Source organism: Canis lupus, chromosome 13 (assembly GCF_048164855.1).
Source record: "Canis lupus baileyi chromosome 13, mCanLup2.hap1, whole genome shotgun sequence".
Classification (NCBI taxonomy): Eukaryota; Metazoa; Chordata; class Mammalia; order Carnivora; family Canidae; genus Canis; species Canis lupus.
Genome location: NC_132850.1, coordinates 39,435,795 through 39,456,496, shown reverse-complemented (window position 1 = coordinate 39,456,496; position 20,702 = coordinate 39,435,795). Strand labels below are relative to the sequence as shown.

The 20,702-nt window shown below is 48.9% G+C and overlaps 2 protein-coding genes across 37 annotated transcripts in view; one reads left to right on the top strand and one right to left on the bottom strand.

Moving 5' to 3' along the window:
• The window catches only part of APAF1 (apoptotic peptidase activating factor 1), a 145,617-nt gene that overhangs the window by 2,464 nt on the left and 122,451 nt on the right, over nucleotides 1-20,702 (bottom strand). For 2 of the 16 annotated variants that reach the window (XR_012005948.1, XR_012005959.1), the window contains 6 exons: nucleotides 20,067-20,215; nucleotides 18,684-18,783; nucleotides 11,610-11,677; nucleotides 1,448-1,550; nucleotides 874-964; nucleotides 433-504 (listed from right to left, as the gene is read on the bottom strand). The gene's annotated coding sequence lies outside the window, so the exon portion shown is untranslated. Of the gene's footprint in view, nucleotides 1-432; nucleotides 505-873; nucleotides 965-1,447; nucleotides 1,551-10,264; nucleotides 10,386-11,609; nucleotides 11,678-18,683; nucleotides 18,784-19,862; nucleotides 20,216-20,702 lie in introns of those variants that run through there. The other 14 variants (XR_012005950.1, XR_012005960.1, XR_012005954.1 and 11 more) reach the window with 11 other exon arrangements.
• ANKS1B (ankyrin repeat and sterile alpha motif domain containing 1B) overlaps nucleotides 1-20,702 on the top strand; it is a 1,043,873-nt gene that overhangs the window by 1,001,362 nt on the left and 21,809 nt on the right. For 19 of the 21 annotated variants that reach the window (XR_012005947.1, XM_072773232.1, XM_072773224.1 and 16 more), the window contains 3 exons: nucleotides 4,432-4,443; nucleotides 5,310-5,396; nucleotides 13,257-13,394. Coding sequence is in view for 20 of the 21 variants with exons in the window: in XM_072773232.1 (XP_072629333.1) it covers nucleotides 4,432-4,443; nucleotides 5,310-5,396; nucleotides 13,257-13,394 (237 nt within the window). In the remaining variant the exon portion in view is untranslated. The remainder of the gene's footprint in view (nucleotides 1-4,431; nucleotides 4,444-5,309; nucleotides 5,397-13,256; nucleotides 13,395-20,702) is intronic. The other 2 variants (XM_072773226.1, XM_072773222.1) reach the window with 1 other exon arrangement.

Below are 20,702 nucleotides of genomic sequence, written 5' to 3'. Positions count from 1 at the left end.
TTTGACCCATAAAAATGGCCATGTTGTTGGGTTCACCCTAAGACCATGTGCTAGACATTATGGGAGAGACAAGAAACAAATCAAGGAACGTGTGAGCTGTCCTCAAGGAATCCCCCGCATAGCGAGGGAAACAAACCACCCCAAGACCCAGGGCAGTGAACACCAAGGGAGGACAGCAGAGGTGCCCATGGTGGGCCTGGGGAGCAGGAGCTAGCCATCCTGCCAGGCTGGGAGGCCACGCAAAGCTTTCCCAGAAAGTGACATTGAAACTGAGTTCCAAAGGGTAAATGCGCACTTCAATTGGCTGATCAGTGGTCTGCTCTCTACCTCTTATAATCTCTGTAGCATAACTGGTGTCGCTGAATACAAAATGCAATACCCCTGGCTTTGTGCACTTTTTAAACGATTTGTAAGTTACTCAGGGCTACCTACCAAACATAACTGTTTGATCCCATTTTAATTTACTTGCTGAAACTGGATATAATAATGAAGCTTTGAAATGCACTGAAAGAAAATATTACGTGGATAAATTAATCGTTATGACTCAGCACCGAATATCTAACTAGAAAGTACTCCCAGATAGCCACGTATTGGTTAAAACTATACTCTAAGTTGGATGGCAGGAGACCATCCAGAAACCACTCCCCAGTCTGTGTTTAAAATACACTGGAAATGAGTAGGGCGTTGTAGGAATGCAAGGTCGGTGGCATCCGCCCCATGGGCCGCCTTACTCTGCTCCCTCTCTCTACTGGTTCTGGGGCCCACACGATTCTCATTAGGAATGTAAACATCACTCCAGACGCAGATACAACATCACGGCTCACGACTGAAGTGCTCCCCGTCACAAACCTCTTTGCTCTCACTCACACTTACGAAAGTCACGCTCTGAGACAGGAGCATCCCTGCGGCCTCAAAAGGATCTTCTCGGACTGTTGATTCCGTGTTAGAAAATGAAAAACTGTTTCTTTTCAGGGCATGTTATACAGATAAAATAAAAGCATCAATGGCCATTTCTGCCTTGATACAAAGATTCCAAACAGTTCATGATTTATAAGACACAATACTACTTTCTTCGGTGAACTCAAAAATCCCTCTTTAAAAAAAAAATTCTAAAAGTATCCAGTTACTTTACCTGTTAACAGTATCTCAGGTGCCCACCTGCAGATTAGGAGGGCTGTACGACCCCTATTCAGTGTAATGCTTGTAGATAATACAAACCCAAGGGCTAACCATGAGGCTGGCTTTGCATTTAAGATTCAAAAGTGGCATTTTATTTTAGGTTTCAGAAATGTAGCATTCCCATATAACTATCATTTCTCTTGGATAATAAAAGGATGATGATTTTATTTGGGAAAATTGTGAACAAAACGCAAGCGACTATCACTATAGTGCCTTTAGTAGGAGAGCAAGATGCTATAAAGGCTAAGTTCATTTGGGGGGGTGTTACCTGGGAGTTTTCAGCTGCTAAGGTATCCCGAGGTCCTCATTACAAACGTCTCTCCAGTAAAGCTGGCACCGAAGAGGGAGGGAATTGGAGGACTTGGGGAAGCCTCAGCAATCCCACAGAGTGTGGCCATAGGAAAACAAAAAACAAGAAACAAAAGAGAATCATGATGTAAGGTTTGCCCCGAGCATTCTCCTGAAGAAAATTCTGTTTACCCAAGTAAATAAGGCTTGAATGCTTAACATGAACATATAGGGGTGTAGTAACCATCCAGAATCCCAGCAAGGCCTGCAGAGAGCTCATGGAAACCAACGTCGCCCCAGAGCAAGCACTTCGTGACCTGAACCGTGATGTCCAGCCTGGGTGCCTCTACATATTCGCTTTCTCTGCGTTTTCAGCTTTTCCTTAAAGTAACGCATGAAAAGTCATCTTTGACAGCTCAGTTGGTCCCAGTAGGGCCAACAGAGGCCCCCCGCAGGGGACGGATCGCCATCTCTCACAGAATCATAGGTGCCTCACCAGGGAGCCTTGCTAGAAGGCGGGCCAGGTGCCGCTGGGCCCAGCTGGGGGCCTCATCTTCTCGTCAAGGCCCGCAGTGCGGGAGACGCAGAGTTAGGGCTCGGGGCCGGGATGTGTGCACCCCCCGACCCCCCACCTCTCGCCCCTGGCCCGGGTTCCCCTGCAGCAGTCTGTGCACAGGCTGCAGCCCAGGCCTCCGCTGAGGAGAGGGGGGATTCTGGGCCCGCCCCAGAAGATGCTGCGAAGATGGTAGCATCCTTGTCCCAGGACAGAAATCACCCCCATGCCTTCCTTCCAGGCCTCCGGCCCCTCCATCCCGGTCGTTGCCCCGCGGCCCTGTGTTCCCTGCTCTCAGTCCCAGCAGCGCCCACGTTGTCGCGTTGCTCCAGCCGGGAACGTCCCCGATGAAGGTGGCAGCCGCTGCCTGTAGCCGCCCCCGCCGGGCGTCCGTTCCGATGCCCTTTGGCGGCCCTCGCAGAGCCGGCTGCTCCCCCTGGCCGGGCCTCCGGAGGCTTCCTCTGGGGGCGAGGCGCCCCGTGCTGTGACGGCCTCGGGCCTGCCCTCCTGCCCGCCTGCCCCCGCCTGCCCACCTGCCCGCCTGCCCCCGCCTGCCCTCCTGACCCCGTTCCCCGCCCCCCAGCCCGGGCCTCCGCCGCCCGCCCCGCTGCTTGGAAACGTCCGGGCGCCGCAGCTGGGCCGCGGAGCCGCCACTTCCAGACCCTGCCGCCGGCCTCCTCCCGCCGCGTTCCTCCCGGTTTCCAGGCGAGCGCGTGCTGCTCCTCTGGCGCAGCAGCCTCCCCGCCCCCCGGGCGCCTGAAGGCCCGTCGGTCCCTGGAGGCCAGCCCGCCGGCCGCGGGGCCTGGGACGGAGCGACAGCCCGACAGCCCGGCCGCTGTCCCCGCCGAGCCCGGCGCGGGTCCCAGCTTCTCGGCAGAATCCCACAGGCCCGAGGTGGGCCCCGCGTTCTCTCAGCCGGGGAGCTGCCCGTTGCACCCTCGCAGCCGCTGAGTGGACCGCAAACGGCTTTGCTTTCTTCCTTTTCTGGGGCGTTTTCCTGACGCTAAACGAGGCGTCGGTGTTTTCATCTTAGGTTAGCTGCGCGGGCTTCGCGGTGCGGGCGGCCCGGCTGACAGAAGCTGGTCGCGGCGAGACGAGGGGCGGGCCGCGGCGGGGTGCGAGGCTCCTCACGCACGGCTCCTCCGCACGGCTTCTCCGCACGGCTCCCCACGCACGGCTCCTCCGCACGGCTCCTCACGCACGGCTCCCCACGCACGGCTCCCCACGCACGGCTCCTCCGCACGGCTCCTCCGCACGGCTCCCCACGCACGGCTCCTCCGCACGGCTCCTCACGCACGGCTCCCCACGCACGGCTCCCCACGCACGGCTCCCCACGCACGGCTCCTCCGCACGGCTCCCCACGCACGGCTCCTCCGCACGGCTCCTCCGCACGGCTCCCCACGCACGGCTCCCCACGCACGGCTCCTCACGCACGGCTCCTCCGCACGGCTCCTCACGCACGGCTCCTCACGCACGGCTCCTCCGCACGGCTCCCCACGCACGGCTCCCCACGCACGGCTCCTCCGCACGGCTCCCCACGCACGGCTCCCCACGCACGTGCGGGGGCCATGTACGGCGGCCGGCCCAGGCCCTGGTGCTGCCTTCACGTCGCCGCCGTGTGGGCTCTCCTGGCTTTACCTTTGATTTGTCTTGCAGCTTTTTAAATAGTTGCTTAGATAAAGCATTGGAAGGATAAAAGTATCCAAATCTTTTTGGCCGTCACAAAAGGAGACTGGCAAGTCGGGGTAGTTTTAAAAGTAGCTAAAAGCACTTAAAAGGGCTGCTTTTGTCTATACTGCATGAAAGAGTCAATAAAGACTAGTAACACTCTTCCCCGTTTGCCCTGTCTTTGAAGCAGGTGTCTAGCTCTCCAAAAGACGTAGCAAAACAGGGTGGAACCTGAAACACCTTTTCCATGGCTCAAGTGAAAGGTGCAACGTAATTATTATGAGCTCAATGAGGTTCATTCACACTATCCAAGTAAAAGCCTTCTTTAATTCTGGTCACATTTAGGGTTTACAAAAAACAAAAAGTCGGTATGTTGGCAAATTGGACTTAAATAAGAACAGAAAAAAAAACCCACAGAAAATTGGGTAATGTTCTCTCCCAGTTACTTTAATATCCGTAAGGCAGGTGTTTGCAGAACATGGTCGTGGAAGGGGAAGCCGTGGGGGCGGCAAACAGGGAGGAGGAGGCGGGAAAAGGGAGAGGTGGGGTCTCTGAAAACCCACAGCAGTTCCCGCCGTAGCAGTTTTGCTGCATCCTCGTCCGTGTTCCCGTGCGAAGCCCGTTCTCCGAGTCCTTTCTCAGGACTTTATGCTGTTGGTGATTTATTGAAATGGTTTCCTCACCTTTTTGTGTATTTTCTCTCCTGTTTTGTTCCTCCCTGTCTTATCTGGAAACTCCATCAGGCTAACTGTCAGGTAGGTTCTTCTCGATGTGTAATGCGGTTATCTGGAGGCCCCAGAGTGGGAAATGGAGTCCCCAGACGATTGGTGACCTGTGACAGATGATAAAGCCACCCAGAAAAGGCCCATCCTAAATTGTGGAGAAACTCTCCGCAGAAGCTGCAGAGTCTCGGCATGTTAGGCCGGTGTGGACGTCCATCCTAAGGCCTTGGCCTAAGGAGGTGTAACAGCTCTCGGTGATAAAGTAGGTTACCTGGACTGTCTGGTCCTGCCGTGGCTCAAAACAGTGTCCCGGAGGGCCTCGTTGTCGCAGGGCCGTACTATCCCGCCCTGTGTGGTTGCAGCGATGGTGCCCTAAGCGTATCTGTTCTTACAGATTTGGCCAGGTTCTGGAAAAATTCACAATGATGTCTTTTAAACCCCTATTTCCAGCTACATATTCAGACCAGTATGGTGCCATGAGAAAGGAGTAGCTAGGAGAAAGGGGGAGTGATAGCATCTATTTTGTCACTGCAAACCTCACCCTGGGAGTTCACTCTGATGTGGCTTAACGCCAGTCAAAGGGTGGTTACTTGAAAGTGCAGTGGGAGACAGAGCTGTTCATGCCCCCCCTTTGGTGTCCTGGAGAAGACATATCCTTCACTCATGTGAGGCTGCAGAACAAGCTCTTTTCAGACCCCCAAGTGCAAGACAGACACTTTAGAGGACCAAACCGTAGCTAAGCCCAAGAGAAGAGAGATACACATTTAAATCAGTGTGTTTGGTGTGTGTGTTGTTTTTAAGTTGGGGGCTCATTTTTACCTTTCAAGAGGAGAAATTAATGTGCTTCAGTTGCCATGCAACACCAACCACTCTTAACAGCTTTCTAATTTTAATTTCAGAAGTCTACAGAGCAAATGAAGAAGGTCCCCACTATTATTCTCTCGGTCTCTTATAAAGGAGTCAAATTTATTGATGCAACAAATAAGGTGAGTACCACATGTCTCTCTGGTTTAGATACCCGATAGGCACCTGGGTATGTGATCTAAATTCCTTTTGTTCCCCTTCTGCTCCCCCCCCCCCACCTTTCTGCTCCCTGAACACAACCGTGGACATATACACGTGCACACACTTGTACATATATACAGGAGGGCACATTTCCCCTGGAGGTCTGGAGGACTTCATCTAGGATTCCTATATGTATTTTGCTTTTTCTGTGGCATCTTCTCTAATAGACTTTGGCTACTTAGTATCCAGCATTTCCCCCTCGGATTAGAGAACATAACAACAGGAATAATTTTTAAAAAGGCACATTTATAATGAAATGCAGCAATCTCATTGTTCCTCCGCCAGAGGAAATGTTACTGGCTAACAAAGGCCTGGGGCATTTGTCTTCCCATTTTTCTAGAGAGGTATAGGTCCTTTCTTTGGATGTGTGTAATCAGCACCTGACGCAAGGAACACATTCTCTGACTTCTGTATCTTATAATTGTGTCTATTCTCAGCTGTTGAGATGGCAGAGAGGCCTTCAGCTGTATCGTTTTGTTAAGAGGCACAATCAGGGAAGAAGCTGAGGCCCTGCTGTAACTCTGCTGTGACTTTGTGCTCACGATGGGAACAGGTCATGGGTGCTGTGGTCCAGTGTGAACAACAGGGCTGTGTTTTACCTAAGTGTTCCTGAGTTCCTCAGGAACATGGCGAACATGACCATGTCTGCCCTAGACTAGGATACTTGGGTGTGACCATTGTCCCTCTCCATCAACAGCCAAACCTGACCGGTCCCTCCTCACAGCACCCCCCAGATGAATGCGTGTTTTATTCCTATAGCCTCCCAACCGATAAATTGTAGGAAGAGGGGAAATGAGGTGATTCTCACTGGTGAATACCATTTATTTTCTGGGCCCCCTACCCACTCACACCCCCCCACACCTGTACTCCATTTTAGAGAATGGGACTCAAAGTCATGAAACAGGTGAACTAAACAATAGTAACTTAGGGCCAGGAGCAACCGGACTTAAGACACCAGCAGGGAGCTCCATGGGCAGGGACTCTTGGGTGGCTAGAATATCCCCGAGCATCTGAATCAACCAATCTGGAGTTCCCCTGATTTGTTTGATAGAACCAAGGAGATTGCTGTATCAACAGTTAGACAAGCCCAGGCTCCCCAGATCGACTTAGGCGAATAACCTCCCAATTTTAGAAACAGTTCTGAAACTGAAGCAGAAAGCTCACAACCCAGCATGATCCTGTAGGCAGATGATGTCCAAGGTACAGAGTCGGGTGCCATGTGTGGAATGATAGTTTCAAGCCTGTGATATGTCATCAATAGTTACTATTGTGGGATTACAACTGTGGAGATTCTCATCAGAAAAAAATCTCGACTGGAAAAAGAAAAAAAAAATCCCGATTGGTCTGCTTTTTTATGAGTTGGAAGCAACTAGTTACTGGTGCACAAACTTCCTTTCTCCTGAAATGATAGTTGATTTTGAAGGTTTCAGGACTTTATAGGACTCTTATAGACAACATCATGGCCAATCGCTGTTGCTAAATTTCAAGAAAGGCTTTGGCATTGGGGTTTTTTTCTACCCCTTATCTGAAGCAACCCTCTCCCATTTGCATTTGAAAACTGTGAATGGCAATATATTTCTAGTAGAAGAGGTCGATATTCCTTAGGTTAACCACCTTCACAGTAGCAGACTCTGACAATTTCTAAACAAGTGGCATTTGACCTGAGACATTCGCAGTCATCCTGTGAAGCTGGTGGCGTGACAGGATGCGTCTGTATTAATAGCACCCTCTCTAATCCACTGTGCATGATCAGAGGACTGAGAGGGCTCCATCAGTTCTGTTGCATTCAGCTCACAGCCACTCTGAGGCCTATACCTCTGGATCCCCCCCATACCCTGAGGACACGCGTCTGCTTCAGTCGCCAGTAGTGGGATGAGTTACCCAGTCCGCTCACCGGTCACTGTTCTGCGGAAGCAGAAGCACTGAGAAACACGCCCAAGATAATTCTGTGCAAATGAAAGCACTAAAGAAGGCCAGCATACCTTCCCGGTTCCTGGAGTGTGGTCCTGAACGTAGTTTCAGAATCTAGGGCGGAGGCCACGTGCCTGCGTTGGTGGTGGGCAAAGCCAACCTTTCCATAGCCACATGTGCCTGGCGCTTGTCTGGGAAGGGGGGGGAGGGGGGGAGACGTCACTGACTTTGACATCCCGGGGCCCTGCAAGGTGGCTGATTGGCCCCGACCCAATAGTGGGTGGGGACAGAGTGGGTGATTCCAGGCTGCGGTCTGGTGGTGGGGGTAAGAGAAGACCCAACAGAGAGACTGAAGTGGAACGGTGAAGGAATGCAGGGTGCCCGGCCGTGCTGGGGGGCTTAGGCCACAGAAGGCTGAGCAGCAGCCCCCTCGTCCCACAGGCTCACGGGGCCACTGTGGAGGGGCCGTGCCCAGGTCATGTGCTGAGGACTGGCCCCCAGCTGCGCACCTGCCCTGTGGCGGAGGCCAGCCCACCCCCCGCCAACACTCATCCTGGGTTGAGGCATGGGGTAAGCTCAGGAGCCCTGCTTTCACTGTGTGTAGGGAGTTTGTCCCCTGGGAGGCCTGGTTTTAGTGGGCCTGGCACGGGAAGCACTGGTGGAAGGGATGCATGTTTGGGGACCCCGTGGGTGGGGTGCGACTGAGGTGCTGGCCACCAAGTCTGGAAGAGGGCACCCCCCCTGAAGTTGCACCTCCACATTCATACTGGGTGCTCTGGGCATGCCCCCCCTAACAGCCGGCCGCTACCCCAGGGGTCCCTGCTCCGCTGCAAGGGTGGAGGTGCCCGTGGAGGTGGAGGTGCTCACAGAAGGAGGCAGGCCTGGGACTTCTGGGGGCTGGTCGTGGGGAAGGACCCGGGCCTGACCCCCACCCTGCACCCTGATCCAGCATGGCCTGGGCACCGGGGAGCCCCAGCACTGCTCTTCTCCCCGTGACCCCATTCCACAGGACAATCAGCCTCCAGCAAGGCGTGATTTCTTCGAATCCCTAAATGACGGTTCCTATGATAGAACAGGGTGGCCACACCCTAATCCCTTGACCCTGGGACCCCTTGTAGTCAAGGTTAAAGTTAACATAAGGTGAGGACCTGAAAACATGGAGATGATCCTGAATTATCCAGGTGAGCTCAGTGTTCTTGAATCCCTAAGTGACTCAGCTGCCGGGGCCCAGACAGGCACTAGCCAATGTGGAGCCTAGACACTTAGGAAACGAACAACCTCTAATCCTGATTGAAGAAGGGAGAGCAGAAAATGGCCATGGAATAAAAATGGAGCTTGGAACAGACCTCATCCAGAGATGTGGAAGATAAGGCCTGTGGGCTTCCTGTCCATCCACGGCCAGGGGTAAGCCCAGCGTGGCCTCCTGCCCACAGGTGTCTGAGAGTTTGGTTACAGACCCGTCTTCAGACCAGCAGGGCCTTGCCGGAGGTGACACAGTCCCTGCATCCAGCTCTTGGTTGGCAGGGGGCTGCGTTTTGCCTTCCCGCCCAGACCCCCTCTTCGGCCCTCCCATCCAGGTAAATTCGGAACAGCGCGGGCCTGGGCCTTGGTGTGTGTGTGTGTGTTTTTGCTTCTGGAAAGCCAACTTCACACAGGCTTACGCTTTTAAGCACAAAATAATCCAGAACATTTGTTTAAACAAGTGCCCTCTTTTTTTTTTTTAAATAGCACATACTTCTTCTCCTAAAAACTTTGACTCAAATGAAGAGCCCATTAAGCATGTGTGCTGTTCTCCTCTGCATCAGCCTCTCCACGGGCCACCTCCAGGCAGCCCTCGGCAGGGCTCCCGCCCATTTCAGATGCTGTCTCTGAAGCAGGTTGCATCCTGCCAGAGAAGGCCCAGCCCAAGGAGGAGACTCAGGAGAAGACCCCTGCCTGTCAGGCCAGCAGTGAGGGAAACGGGGAGAGGCCGACTCCCAGGCCCCGCCACTGCCGCATCACACACCGTCCTGACAACCTCTCTGTTAATGGGCTGGACCAGATGCTTCTATTCTACACCTACCAGCCATGCACCTTCTCAACATGTGATGCAGAAGACTGAGCTGCCCAACCTTCTATCCCAAAGAAGCGATGGCAGGAGCCCCTTCCCACTCCTGTTGAGCCTTTTAAAAGCTCTAGTCTCCTTAGAACATGCTTGGACATGGAGGCCGAGCAACAGGAGAGGAGCCCATCTTAAATGAGAAGCAGCACCTGTACCTCAGGTGGACATCCAACTGTTCATTTATGGAGGAGCCGCTAACTGAGGTGTGGCAGGGGATGGAAAGGATGTGTCCCCCCTTGGCATCTTCTCCAAGGAGGGAGCCAGCCACCCAGTCTCCAGCTGTAGTGTCCTTGGTCTGAGACGCATCTTCCGCTCAGAGAGCTGGCCTCACCGTTGTGTGAAGGTAGACAGAGTAAGGGCAGCGTCTCAATGGAGATCTCAGGGCATCGCCACATTCCAGCCCCGTGGATGGATCAGCACATTCCGTTCAAAAATACCGCCCTGCATCTGCTATCCATATGGATTCACTTAACAGCGTATTTTTAAAGTGCCAGTAAGGATAATTAAATATCAGTTATTTTTCACCAAGTATGGAATACGTTAACCTGCCCTCCCTCTAGACCACATGGCAGCAGAGGAATAAAAGTTCCAGTGGCAGGACAGGAGGCCGGCTTGGGAACACGGAGCAGTGCAGAGGAGGGCAGGCCTCAGTGCACAGCTCAGCAATGATCCTGGGCTCCTGGGGAATAGAGAGGTGTGGGCATACAAGGAATTGAGGAAGAGCAAGAAAGTAGGTCTTCATCCACTTGGGCTGCTATAACAAATTACCAGACTGAGTGGCTTAATAAGCATTTATTTCTCACAGTTCTGGAGGCTGGGAAGTCCAAGGTCAAGTCACCAGCAGATTCAATGTCTGAGGAGAGCCCACTCCCTGGCTCGTGGATGGCACCTTCCTGCTCTGTGTTCGCATGGAAGAGAGTTCAAGCTAGGTTTCTCTTCTCTTGTAAGGGTACCAAGTCCATCATAAAGGCTCTATCCTCAGGACCTTATTGCCTCCCAAAGGCCCCCCTCCAAATACCATATCACATCACGGCTCAGGATTTCTAAGAACTCAAGATAGGAATTTGGGGAGGACATAGGCATGCAGTCCATGATAAAGAGAGCTCTCCAGTGATATACTCTACCTAGTTTACAGTTTCACCCAGGGCCATGATGCCATCACATGCCACCAAAAATCCTTGAGAAGTGGCATCTTGTGCATTGGCTAGATTCAGGGAATTCAGTGCAATAAAAATCACAGGGCATTTTTCACTGTAAAACTTCTCAAGAAGTTGATTTTCTGATCTGTGTGCAGTAAAGGATCTCAAGAACATAAAATGCCAATTTAGTTTTAAAAAATTGGAGCCAACACTCTATTTCTGGTGACAGTGGATCTGAGACAGGTGACCCCAAGTCCACACTCCCTGAGGTAATGGCAGCTCCTGATCAAGATGACGGTGGAAGCTCTCGGCACTCGCTAACATCACCCCCGTGAAGACTGTAGATTCTTAAATTCATTTTAAGACTCACTAGTTCCTAATTTAGTTTTCTACTTGAAGAAATGCTATCTGAATGCCAGAAGAGGATCGTGACCTTCTATTTTGGAACAGTATCTTGCAGCAGAATGTTATTTGTTTATGGGATTCAAATTTCAAATTGACTTATTTCTGACAGAACGCTGCATGTAGTGTCAACATGCAGGGCCACAGTGAAGAATGTCCTAATTTAATTTTCTTTTATGTGTTAATTCTGTAATTGCTTCCCAACCATACAGCTCAGTCGAATGAGGAACATGCAGTACTTGCTGGGGGTGCTGGCAGGGAAGGACATTTTGTAAGCATTTTTAGGCTTTGATGGGTATACGTGGAACATTTTATTGCCAACAGGTTATTTAAGAGCATGCAATTAAAAAGTAATTAGCGTAACTAAAGTATTGAGGGTTTTAGAACTGTGACAACTGCAAAAAACATAAATAGGGTGTTTATAAGATAAAAAAAGGATTGCATGATTATGTGAATTTTTTTTCTTTTTAATACATCTGTGTATCAAAAGAGTTTTTTAGCAGGCTTTGCAGCAGCCAACACGATGCTCCTTGGTTATTTTGTGCTTAGGGATAAAGGCACTTAAACCTTTCTTCACTTACCTCCCACCAGTTACTCTTGGAGGCACACTGGGATGAGGGGGCTGGCAGGGAGATGGTGTGAAGAAATGCTAGAGAAAAAAATAAAATTATGTTAAACCAGGAAGAGTGAGGTAGAGATGAGGGGCCCTGCGGTGTATGAAAGAGCCTGAGCTCCATGGCATTCAAGTTCTAGCTCGGCCACCTGCCCCACATAAGGCACTTACACTGAGTGCCATTTTCCCCACCTGTAGGATGGTGACGACAGCACCCACGTAAAATCCTGCACCATGGGTGTAATTAGTAAGGTGCTGCCATCCATGGGGCCCGACATCAAGCTGGGCGTCCAAGACCTGAATAAGGCAGTGTGATTGTTTCCCTGATACCACCTCTTCACCTTAGCGTCTGCTGGAACCTCCCAGAGAGAACACCTTGCACTGTTGGTGGGCATGCAAACTGGTGTAGCTATTGTGGAAAATGCTATGGAGGCTCCTCAAAAAAATTAAAAATAGAACCACATTATGATTCAGTAATTCCACTGCTGAGTATTTAGCCAAAGAAAACAAAAACATTAATTCAAAGGGATACATGCCCCCCCTCCCATGTTTATTGCAGCATTATTTACAATAGCCAAGACATGGGAGCAGCCCAAGGGTCCATCAGTAGATGGATGGATAAGGAAGGTGTGTGTGTGTGTTTGTACAAATATACACACACATATATATAATAGAATATTACTCAGCTTTAAAAAAGGATGAGATCTTGTCATTTGCAACAACATGGACGGACCTGGAGAGTATGATGCTAAATGAAACAAGTCAGTTCAAAAAAGACAAAAACCATAGGATTTCACTCATGTGGAGCTTTAAAAAAATAAATGAATAAACAAAAAGCAGAATCAGACTTATAAACACAGAGAATAAACTGAGGGTTCTCAGAGGGAAGAGGATGGAAGGATGGGCAGAATGGGAGAAGGGGTGGATACTGGCTTCCAGGCAAAGGCCCAGACAGGGAGTATGGTCTGTGACCCTGCAATCACATTCTGCAATCGTACAGAGAAGCTGAGCCCCTGTGTTATACCCTTGAAACTAAGGACACATTGTCAACTATCCTTTAAGAAACTGTTTTCAGGAGAAAGCACCTTTATGCCTCACCTGTCCTCTTCCTCCTAGACCTGCCTTTGCTCCAAGGCAACAGGGGCAGGACACGGGACAGTGAGCCACAGGATGGGCAAGGGTCTGGAGAGCTCCTGGGGATGGAGTTTCTCCCAACACGTGGAACGTGGCGGGTGATCCCTTCCAGACAGAATCCGCGGAAGGCAGTCCCGCCTGTCTATAGGTGTATGTGGGGAATGAGAACAGTAAAATGCTTAGGAACTACTTTTCTTTTTTTTTGAAGAGTGCCACCCTGAGTGCTTCTGCTCACAGCACCTGGTGAGAACCACTGCCCCAGGATATGATGACATTAGGTTGTTTTTAATTCAATGAAAACATTCCTTCCAGACCTGGTGGACATGTGCCCACAGATAGCGTGTTGGGTCACTTTGAATGGTGTCGGTCTAGAACATTCTAGAAAGGGGGAAGGCAGCTGATTCCCAAGTCCTTTGCCTTGATTCTAAAATATGCTGGTTTGCAAAAGAAAACAAAGAGTCGTGTATTTCATTTATTCCAGAACATAATTGCCGAGCATGAAATTCGTAATATCTCCTGTGCTGCCCAGGACCCAGAAGACCTATCAACCTTTGCTTATATCACAAAAGATTTGAAGTCCAATCACCACTACTGTCACGTGTTTACTGCCTTTGATGTGGTGAGTAAATTCTGTCTTTGGACAGATTAAATATTTCCCCGGATGGTACCTGCAGTGTGTGGAAAGCTCAACCTGCAGTTAAGATACTTGGTTTGTTTATCAAGTATCAAGGTATGCCTCACGTGAGATATTCTGCAGACTGGGTTTTTCTGAGCTTTTTCTGTATTGTCCCTCATCCATTAAATTTAGAACTCCCCTTGTACTTGGTATCTGAACTGCTATTGCTCAACTACTAACTTCACTTTTCAGATTTGATGGGTTCCTGTCTTTCTTTGGTACCGAAATATAGTCAGGCCTGTTGGTTTCTCTGGTGGCAATTTCTAAATAGTAGGGCATCGCCATCTAGGCTCGTTGGGGAGAAACAGAAATTTCAGCACCTCATGCGTCATCTGTGGTCTTCTGTATTGCAAAGTAGTCAAGCAAATGAGACACCTACAAATGATAACTGGGAACACCAAGGTTTGATCCATTTGTGCATTCAGAAGTTAGTCTTAGGATGGCATACTTGTGGTATTATACCACTTGCAGTCCTGTTTGTCATTGAGTCTAAATATGAGCCCTTTACTATTGACTTGAGAAATGAAAGCAGTTCTAGAGAACAAGTGTTCCTCCAAGATAGATAGACGGATACTTCGATGTGGTACAAATTCTTGCATACATTTCTAACATGGTACCTTGGGCGCTCTGCATTTGAAGCAGATAGAACAGATGTGGCTGCAACCATGAAATAATCTATAATCAGAAGAATTGTAAAATGTCACTTTAATTTGACAGCACCACTCTGTCCAATGTGTTTGAAATATGCATAATTAAGGAATTACCCAGAAAGGACAATATGATGGATTCCTGGAGGCCAGCCCACACAGGTCCGTGTCATGGGGTGAAAGTCCTTGGAGCAGCCTTTATCAGCCTCACCTACCTCCTAGGGACCAAAGACTACCATAATCCAAAATACACACCATTCTAAGGAACATTAGGCTCGTGCCCAGAGCGTTTGTATCCTGCTGCCAGTGGCTCATCTCTTTCAATGTGTGAAGATTGAAAACAGGAAAGGATGTTCACATGCCTTTGAAGAAAATCCCTCCTGTTTGGGAGATATGCGGAAAATAAGGTAAAAGTGATATGTGGCGACCATAAGACTCCAAAGCAAAGCCCGCAGAGGCTGCTCTGAGTATCTAGCTGTGTGTTTGCATGAGACCAGCAGTGTTGATTAAAGTCATTTCAGCAGTAGTCTTGTGGTGCCTTAAACGTTACTCGCGATTCTTGTGAAAGGCGGTTGTTTCTGTAAACAGCAGAAGTTCCCTTCTCTCCACACGTACTTTGGTTTGCATGAGACACCTTTCACTGCGGTAGTTGGGTGTCACAGAAAAGGACAGGCAGATGAGTGTCCGCCCCCCAACGTGGCTTCCAGCTCCCTGGCCTTCAACCACTAGCAGGACTTTCCAGAGTCTTGATGTCCTCTGTCTGGAAACCAGGTACAGGGATTCCCGCCTCACGGTTTCTGTCAGGATTGAAATGAAGGGGCATATGGAGTGTGCCTTGTAAATAATAGGTGTTCCGTGTCAGCTCCCCCACACACACACCTCTTCCCTCTCCCTGTCTACTGACATCACCATTGACAGCCTGGCTCCCTTTCGGCTAAAAGACATAAAATAGATTTGCCGCAAGTGTATTTGTGATACAGTTTCCCCACTGCTCTTGTAAAAGAACTGGAAAAAAAACAAAAGAAGCAATAAATAAACAAATAAATAATATAGAAACAAGAGAAAGAAAATATTGGCTCTACAGGCCTTAGAATGGTCTATTGCCTCTGTGCAAGATTTTCCCTGACCGTCCGAGTTAATACTGTGATACCCTTCAGGACGAATTCCAGCCTTTCATCGAGTACTGCAGCATTTCTTTCTAAATCGGTTTTTAAAGTAATATATAATTGTCCTTTGTGATCATCCCCCAAACACTGTCCTATATTCAAACTAAAAATGATTCCCATGGGCCATCTGCCCCCTTGAGGTTTTAGCAGTACACACACACACACACACACACACACACACACACTGAGGTGAAGTGTGGGGGAAAATAGTCAACTGTTTAGTTTTAGGTTCAACACGATGTCCCCGATACATTTAGAAGCATGTAGAGAAGTGCTTCATCTTTTATCTTTTCACCCAGATGTTTGATTTACTACAGACCTTCACAGGCTTAGGATTCTGGTATCAGCTCCAACGGATTTTTATCATACACCACAAATCCATCATTTTAATCCTCTCTAGGTGAACACAGTTTGTCTAACCTCAAAAATAGTAACGAAGGCCACCAGCCTTCACCGGGGCCTTTGAGCAATTTTGAGATGCAACAAGCTTTGCTTGCACCAAAAAAAAAAAAAAAAAGAAAAGGCCTCTTTGAGCATGGATTTTGTATCTTTTTATATAGGGCAGTTCAATATTCAGTCCAGTCTCGAAACTTTATTTTTTTTTCGAAACTTTAAAATTATTTTGATGTGAGTCATTCCCCTGAGCCGCCCAAATGGAAAAAAAAATTTTAAAAAGGCTGCCTTAAGTATACATTTTATCTTTTAGCTGGTACATATGAGTACATACATATTTTTTTATTCCAGAGTTATTGCTTCTTTGACCCTTGTAAACCTTTTACAGGTCAAAAAATGTTATGAATATCTGCGATCATTGAGAAAATTCAGTGATGTCTAGAACACTTCCAGTTAGGGAAAGTTACATTTGAAATTCAGAGTATCTTCTCATGGAAATCCTGTGGCCTGGAAAGGGAGGCCCAAGTCCCCCTACAGAGCTACCACATGTAGCTCAGATGCCAGGAGCGGGTGGGTGCCCTGTGTCTCCCAACTTCACCTGGCTGTTGAGCCTTCTTCAGAGTGCACCTTGTAGGGGTGGCATCCTACAGAACATACTTTAGGAAATGTTCCACTTTAGGATCGCTACACCTATCTCCATTACTTAGAATCTATGGTACATGCAGCCTGTGAGAGTTTCAGTTTCAGATGACAGGTCGGTGAAAGTAAAGAGACTAGAGCAAAAGTGGAATTAGGGGGGCCAGGTTCCCATGAGAAAAGCCAGGATGTACCCACTGGCAAGGACCATACCTCCTTGCATTCTAGACTCTCCCCACCATGGCAGTGATATCTGTTCCTATCTCTAACTCACAAGGCCTGGGAAGTACCTCATCCATCCACTGCAGAACAAAGGGCTTCTCACACCCCACCTTCCAGGCAGTGAAAACGTAAGGGAAGAGACAGCAGTCACACTGGGTGGAAGAAAAGGATGTGTCGTGATCTCAGATGGCCAAAGAGGAATACCATACTAGCTAGGATTGCCAAGGCACAGGCTGCAGGGAGGAGGGGGAAATGATGTCTCGGTGACCACCAGATCCCAAAGCTGTAGTGACCAACCTTAACCTTAGAAGGACGCAATAGGTAAGAAACAGATATAAGCAAGGTAATTTGGCAACTGTCACCTTCTAGGTACTGTTCGCTCAATCCAGATTTCTAAGTAATAGAATGAGGTAGGTGGGTCAGAAAGGTTTTAATGCACACTCTGTGGGACAATCGTATTTATTGCAAAAGTCTAGAGAGGCCTTCATTCAGTAGTTTTAAAATATGAGGGTTTTTTTTTTAATAGTATCAAAAGCCATGAAGGCTGCTAGACCCTTGCTAATCCTCATTTCTGTATAACGAATACGTTCAGTCTTAGATATTTTTAACCATGCTCATGTTTCTCTTACGTGCGACTCCTGAATTCTGTAATCTTGAGTGTGCAGCACGTGGTACGGTCCCGGCTGGCTCGGGGACATGCAGGGAATGTTGAAGTCATGATGCTGGTGGGTGGTGGATGTGGGAGACGAAGCTCCCTCCTTCCTGTGCTTTCTTGGCTGAATGTGGGCCATGCAAGGAACTAACCCGGAGAAGCAGAAATGACGAAATGCAGGCAGACGTGTTGGGTGGACTATGTGAGAGGAGCTGATAGCACCCTCTGCCAGGATATACCAGCACAAGCCAAAGCACGGGGTAGGGACGGGGGGAGGACAGTAGAGTTCTTTTGTCCTGACACCTGTCCTGACCAACGGGACCTACATCAGCTTCTGACTTTGGCTCTGCTGTGAGTTTCTTTCTTGAGTTTTTCTCATCTGTTTAATGAAATTAAAATTCCTTTTTTTTTTTAAGATTTTTATTTATTCATGAGAGACCCAGAGGGAGGCAGAGACACAGGCAGAGGGAGAAGCAGGCTCCCTGCAGGGAGCCAGACGTGGGACTTGATCCCGGGTCTCTAGGATCACGCCCTGGGCCAAAGGCGGCGCTAAGCCGCTGAGCCAACCGGGCTGCCCATGTTTAATGAAATTAAATTAATTAATTTCTTTCTTTCTTTCTTTCTTTCTTTCTTTCTTTCTTTCTTTCTTTCTTTCTGATAGTCACAGAGAGAGAGAGAGAGAGAGAGAGAGAGAGAGAGAGAGTAGAGACATAGGCAGAGGGAGAAGCAGGCTCCATGCACCGGGAGCCCGATGTGGGATTCGATCCTGGGTCTCCAGGATCGCGCCCTGGGCCAAAGGCAGGCGCTAAACCGCTGCACCACCCAGGGATCCCTGAAATTAAAATTCTTGAGCCGCCCCCCTTTTCCCCTAATTTGAGTGAAATATAATTGGCCTCTGACTTTGTATTCGTTTTAAGTAGACGACATAATGATTTATGTGCATATTGGGAGGTGGTCACTACCATAGCTTTGGTGAATATCCACCAACCTCACAGCTAAACAGGTTTTTTTTTCCCCTTGTGATGAGAACTTTAAGATCTGCCCTCAAATATCCAGTATAATATCATTAACTGTGGTCACTGTGCTATAGGTGACATCCCCAGAATTTGTACCTGGAAGTCGTTTGCACCCTTTCCCCCCCTTCACCCATACTATCTACCTGTTTGTAAACTGTGAAAGTAAATACAGGGGGTTGCTCAAAGCTCCCGATGAGAAGGGTTTATGACTTACTGCTGCAGAGGTTGTCTGACAAAGTGGGCATCTGGTGCAAGACTGCTGCTGCTGCTGCTGGTGCTGTTGGCACTAGGTGGCCTCTGACAACTAAATTAATATTTACATGCAGCTCAGTGGCAGCTTTTGTTCTGCTTCTCACCTTCTCCCCCTGAAAGTGGCCCTCCACCTCCTTGGCTAGGAATACTGTCAGAGTACATGGCCATAGAAGAAAATGTTCAAGTGCAGAGAGCCCTCAGGATGGAACCGATCACCTCCCCGGCTCATGTGCCCCATGTAACAGTACCTGACAGCAAAGTTCCAGCCATTCCTGGGCCCCAGGTCAGTGAAATGCCTCTGCAGGTAGGTGTCAGGAAGGATCCTGCTCCCAAGAGCATCAAGTGGCTCTAATTGAATTAAAAAAAAAAAAAAAAAAAAAACAGCGCTGCCAACCTGGTGATCCTTATACCCTACCACTTGTTCCCTTGCCAAGAAAAAAGGAATAAATTAACACTGTCAGGGTGCATTTCTGTCTCTCTTTCCTGCATTGGCATAAATCATTGAGAATCAACCAAGTCACAAAGTCAAAGGTGGGTGGGTATTCAAAGAATAATAATCACTTTTTTTTTTCTCTCTCATCCCTATTTTTTGTGAGAGAGGAAGGGAGGGAGGAATGTTATTAGTGCCTTAAATCAATCCCATTTTTGGGAAGTGAGAACAAAAGGCATTCTGACATTTTTTTCACAGATTGTCTGGCAGCATTTATACATGTGTTCATGTAGCCTCCTCCCGAAGAACTAAAATAAACAAACAAAAAAAATCAGATGTCACCTTTAGAGGTGTGGCCTTTAGAGTCAGGTCAGCGCACCTTAGCTTTAATAGTTTGGCGGAGAACTAGTCCTCAGGTTCCTCCCTCTCCAAAACAGAGATAAACATGACAGTGAGCACCTCCAACGGAGCCTAAGAATTAAATGAGCTACTGCATGCCCACTCCCAGCCCAGGGTGTTCCGTCCTTGTCAGCTGCTAGGGATGGGCAAAGGGGTAGTAGCAATTTGGTGGAGGTTGCATTCTCTCTTGTCATCTGAACCTGGATGAGAACTTAGGTCCCAGTTTTCCACCAAGAGCATGTGTTTGCTGCCGCCATAGTCCACACTTGAGGAGAAAGCCAGGAGTCCACTGAAGTACATACTGAGTGCCTACTATGAGTCGGGCGCAGGTCCTTGCTCTCTAGGAGCTCATGATTCAGGAGAAGGAGTAGGGGACCTAACAAATTGTTGCAAGAAAATCCCAACCATGCTGTCCCAGAGCTGGGCCAGCACCTAGCAGGGCCGGGGCTCCCAGAGGAGGTGGCTCGGGCTAGAAGCTGAACGCTTGGTTTGTGTGAACATGTGATAAGTTTGCAGGTGTGACAACTCATTAATTCATTTTGGAATGGCGAGCTCATGGCACTAGACACGCATCTGCGATAAAGCAAGGAAAAGTCACTTGTATTCACTGTGTGTATTAAGCTGAGGAAGTGGATATGTCCATTTGAGAAAGATTTTCAATGAGCAGGATTCAAATCAAAAGGGGTTTGAATTTGGTAGGTACCCCCCCCACACGCCCTTTTCAAAGGTATCACAAGTTAGTGATGGGATTATGTAGCTTCCACTAGGAGCTTCGACTTTTGAAGAGCGAGAAGAGACGGACCCCTGGGTGGCTCAGCAATTGAGCGTCTGCCTTCAGCTCAGGGCGTGATCCCGGAGTCCTGGGATCGAGTCCCATATCGAGCTCCTTGCATGGAACCTGCTTCTCCTGTCTCTGCTTCTCTGTGTCTCTCATGAATAAGTAAATGAAATCTTAAAAAAAAAAAAAAAAAAAAAGAGTGAGAAGAGGTTGAAATCTAGCAAGCCCCTCCTGTGCACACCCCTTCTCCAAGTCCCTGCTGAGAAACAGGAGAAAGATCTGCTGTGTTTTGCTTCTGCTCTGGCAAGCCAGTCCTGCAGCGGGGCTGGTCAAGGCCCTCTATCCAGCTGGCCTGGGCTGTGGTCCCATGTGGACGGGTGACCATGGGGCACAGGTGCACAGCCTCCAGGGGGGACTGCAGTGGTACAAAACAGCAGGTCAAAACAGAGAGGGGAGGATGCCCCCTCTCCTTGCTCAGTCTTTGTAAAGCTGCGGCACACACGCATACTCAGGGTAAGGCATGAAGTTAAACCTTTGCAGGTAATGGGATGCTTTGCTGCCTGTAAAAATCTGGATTAAAAAAAATATTAATAAAAATCTTTTAAAATCTGGTTTTTGAAGACCACTTAGCAGCAGGCAAAAGCCATTCATGATTTAATG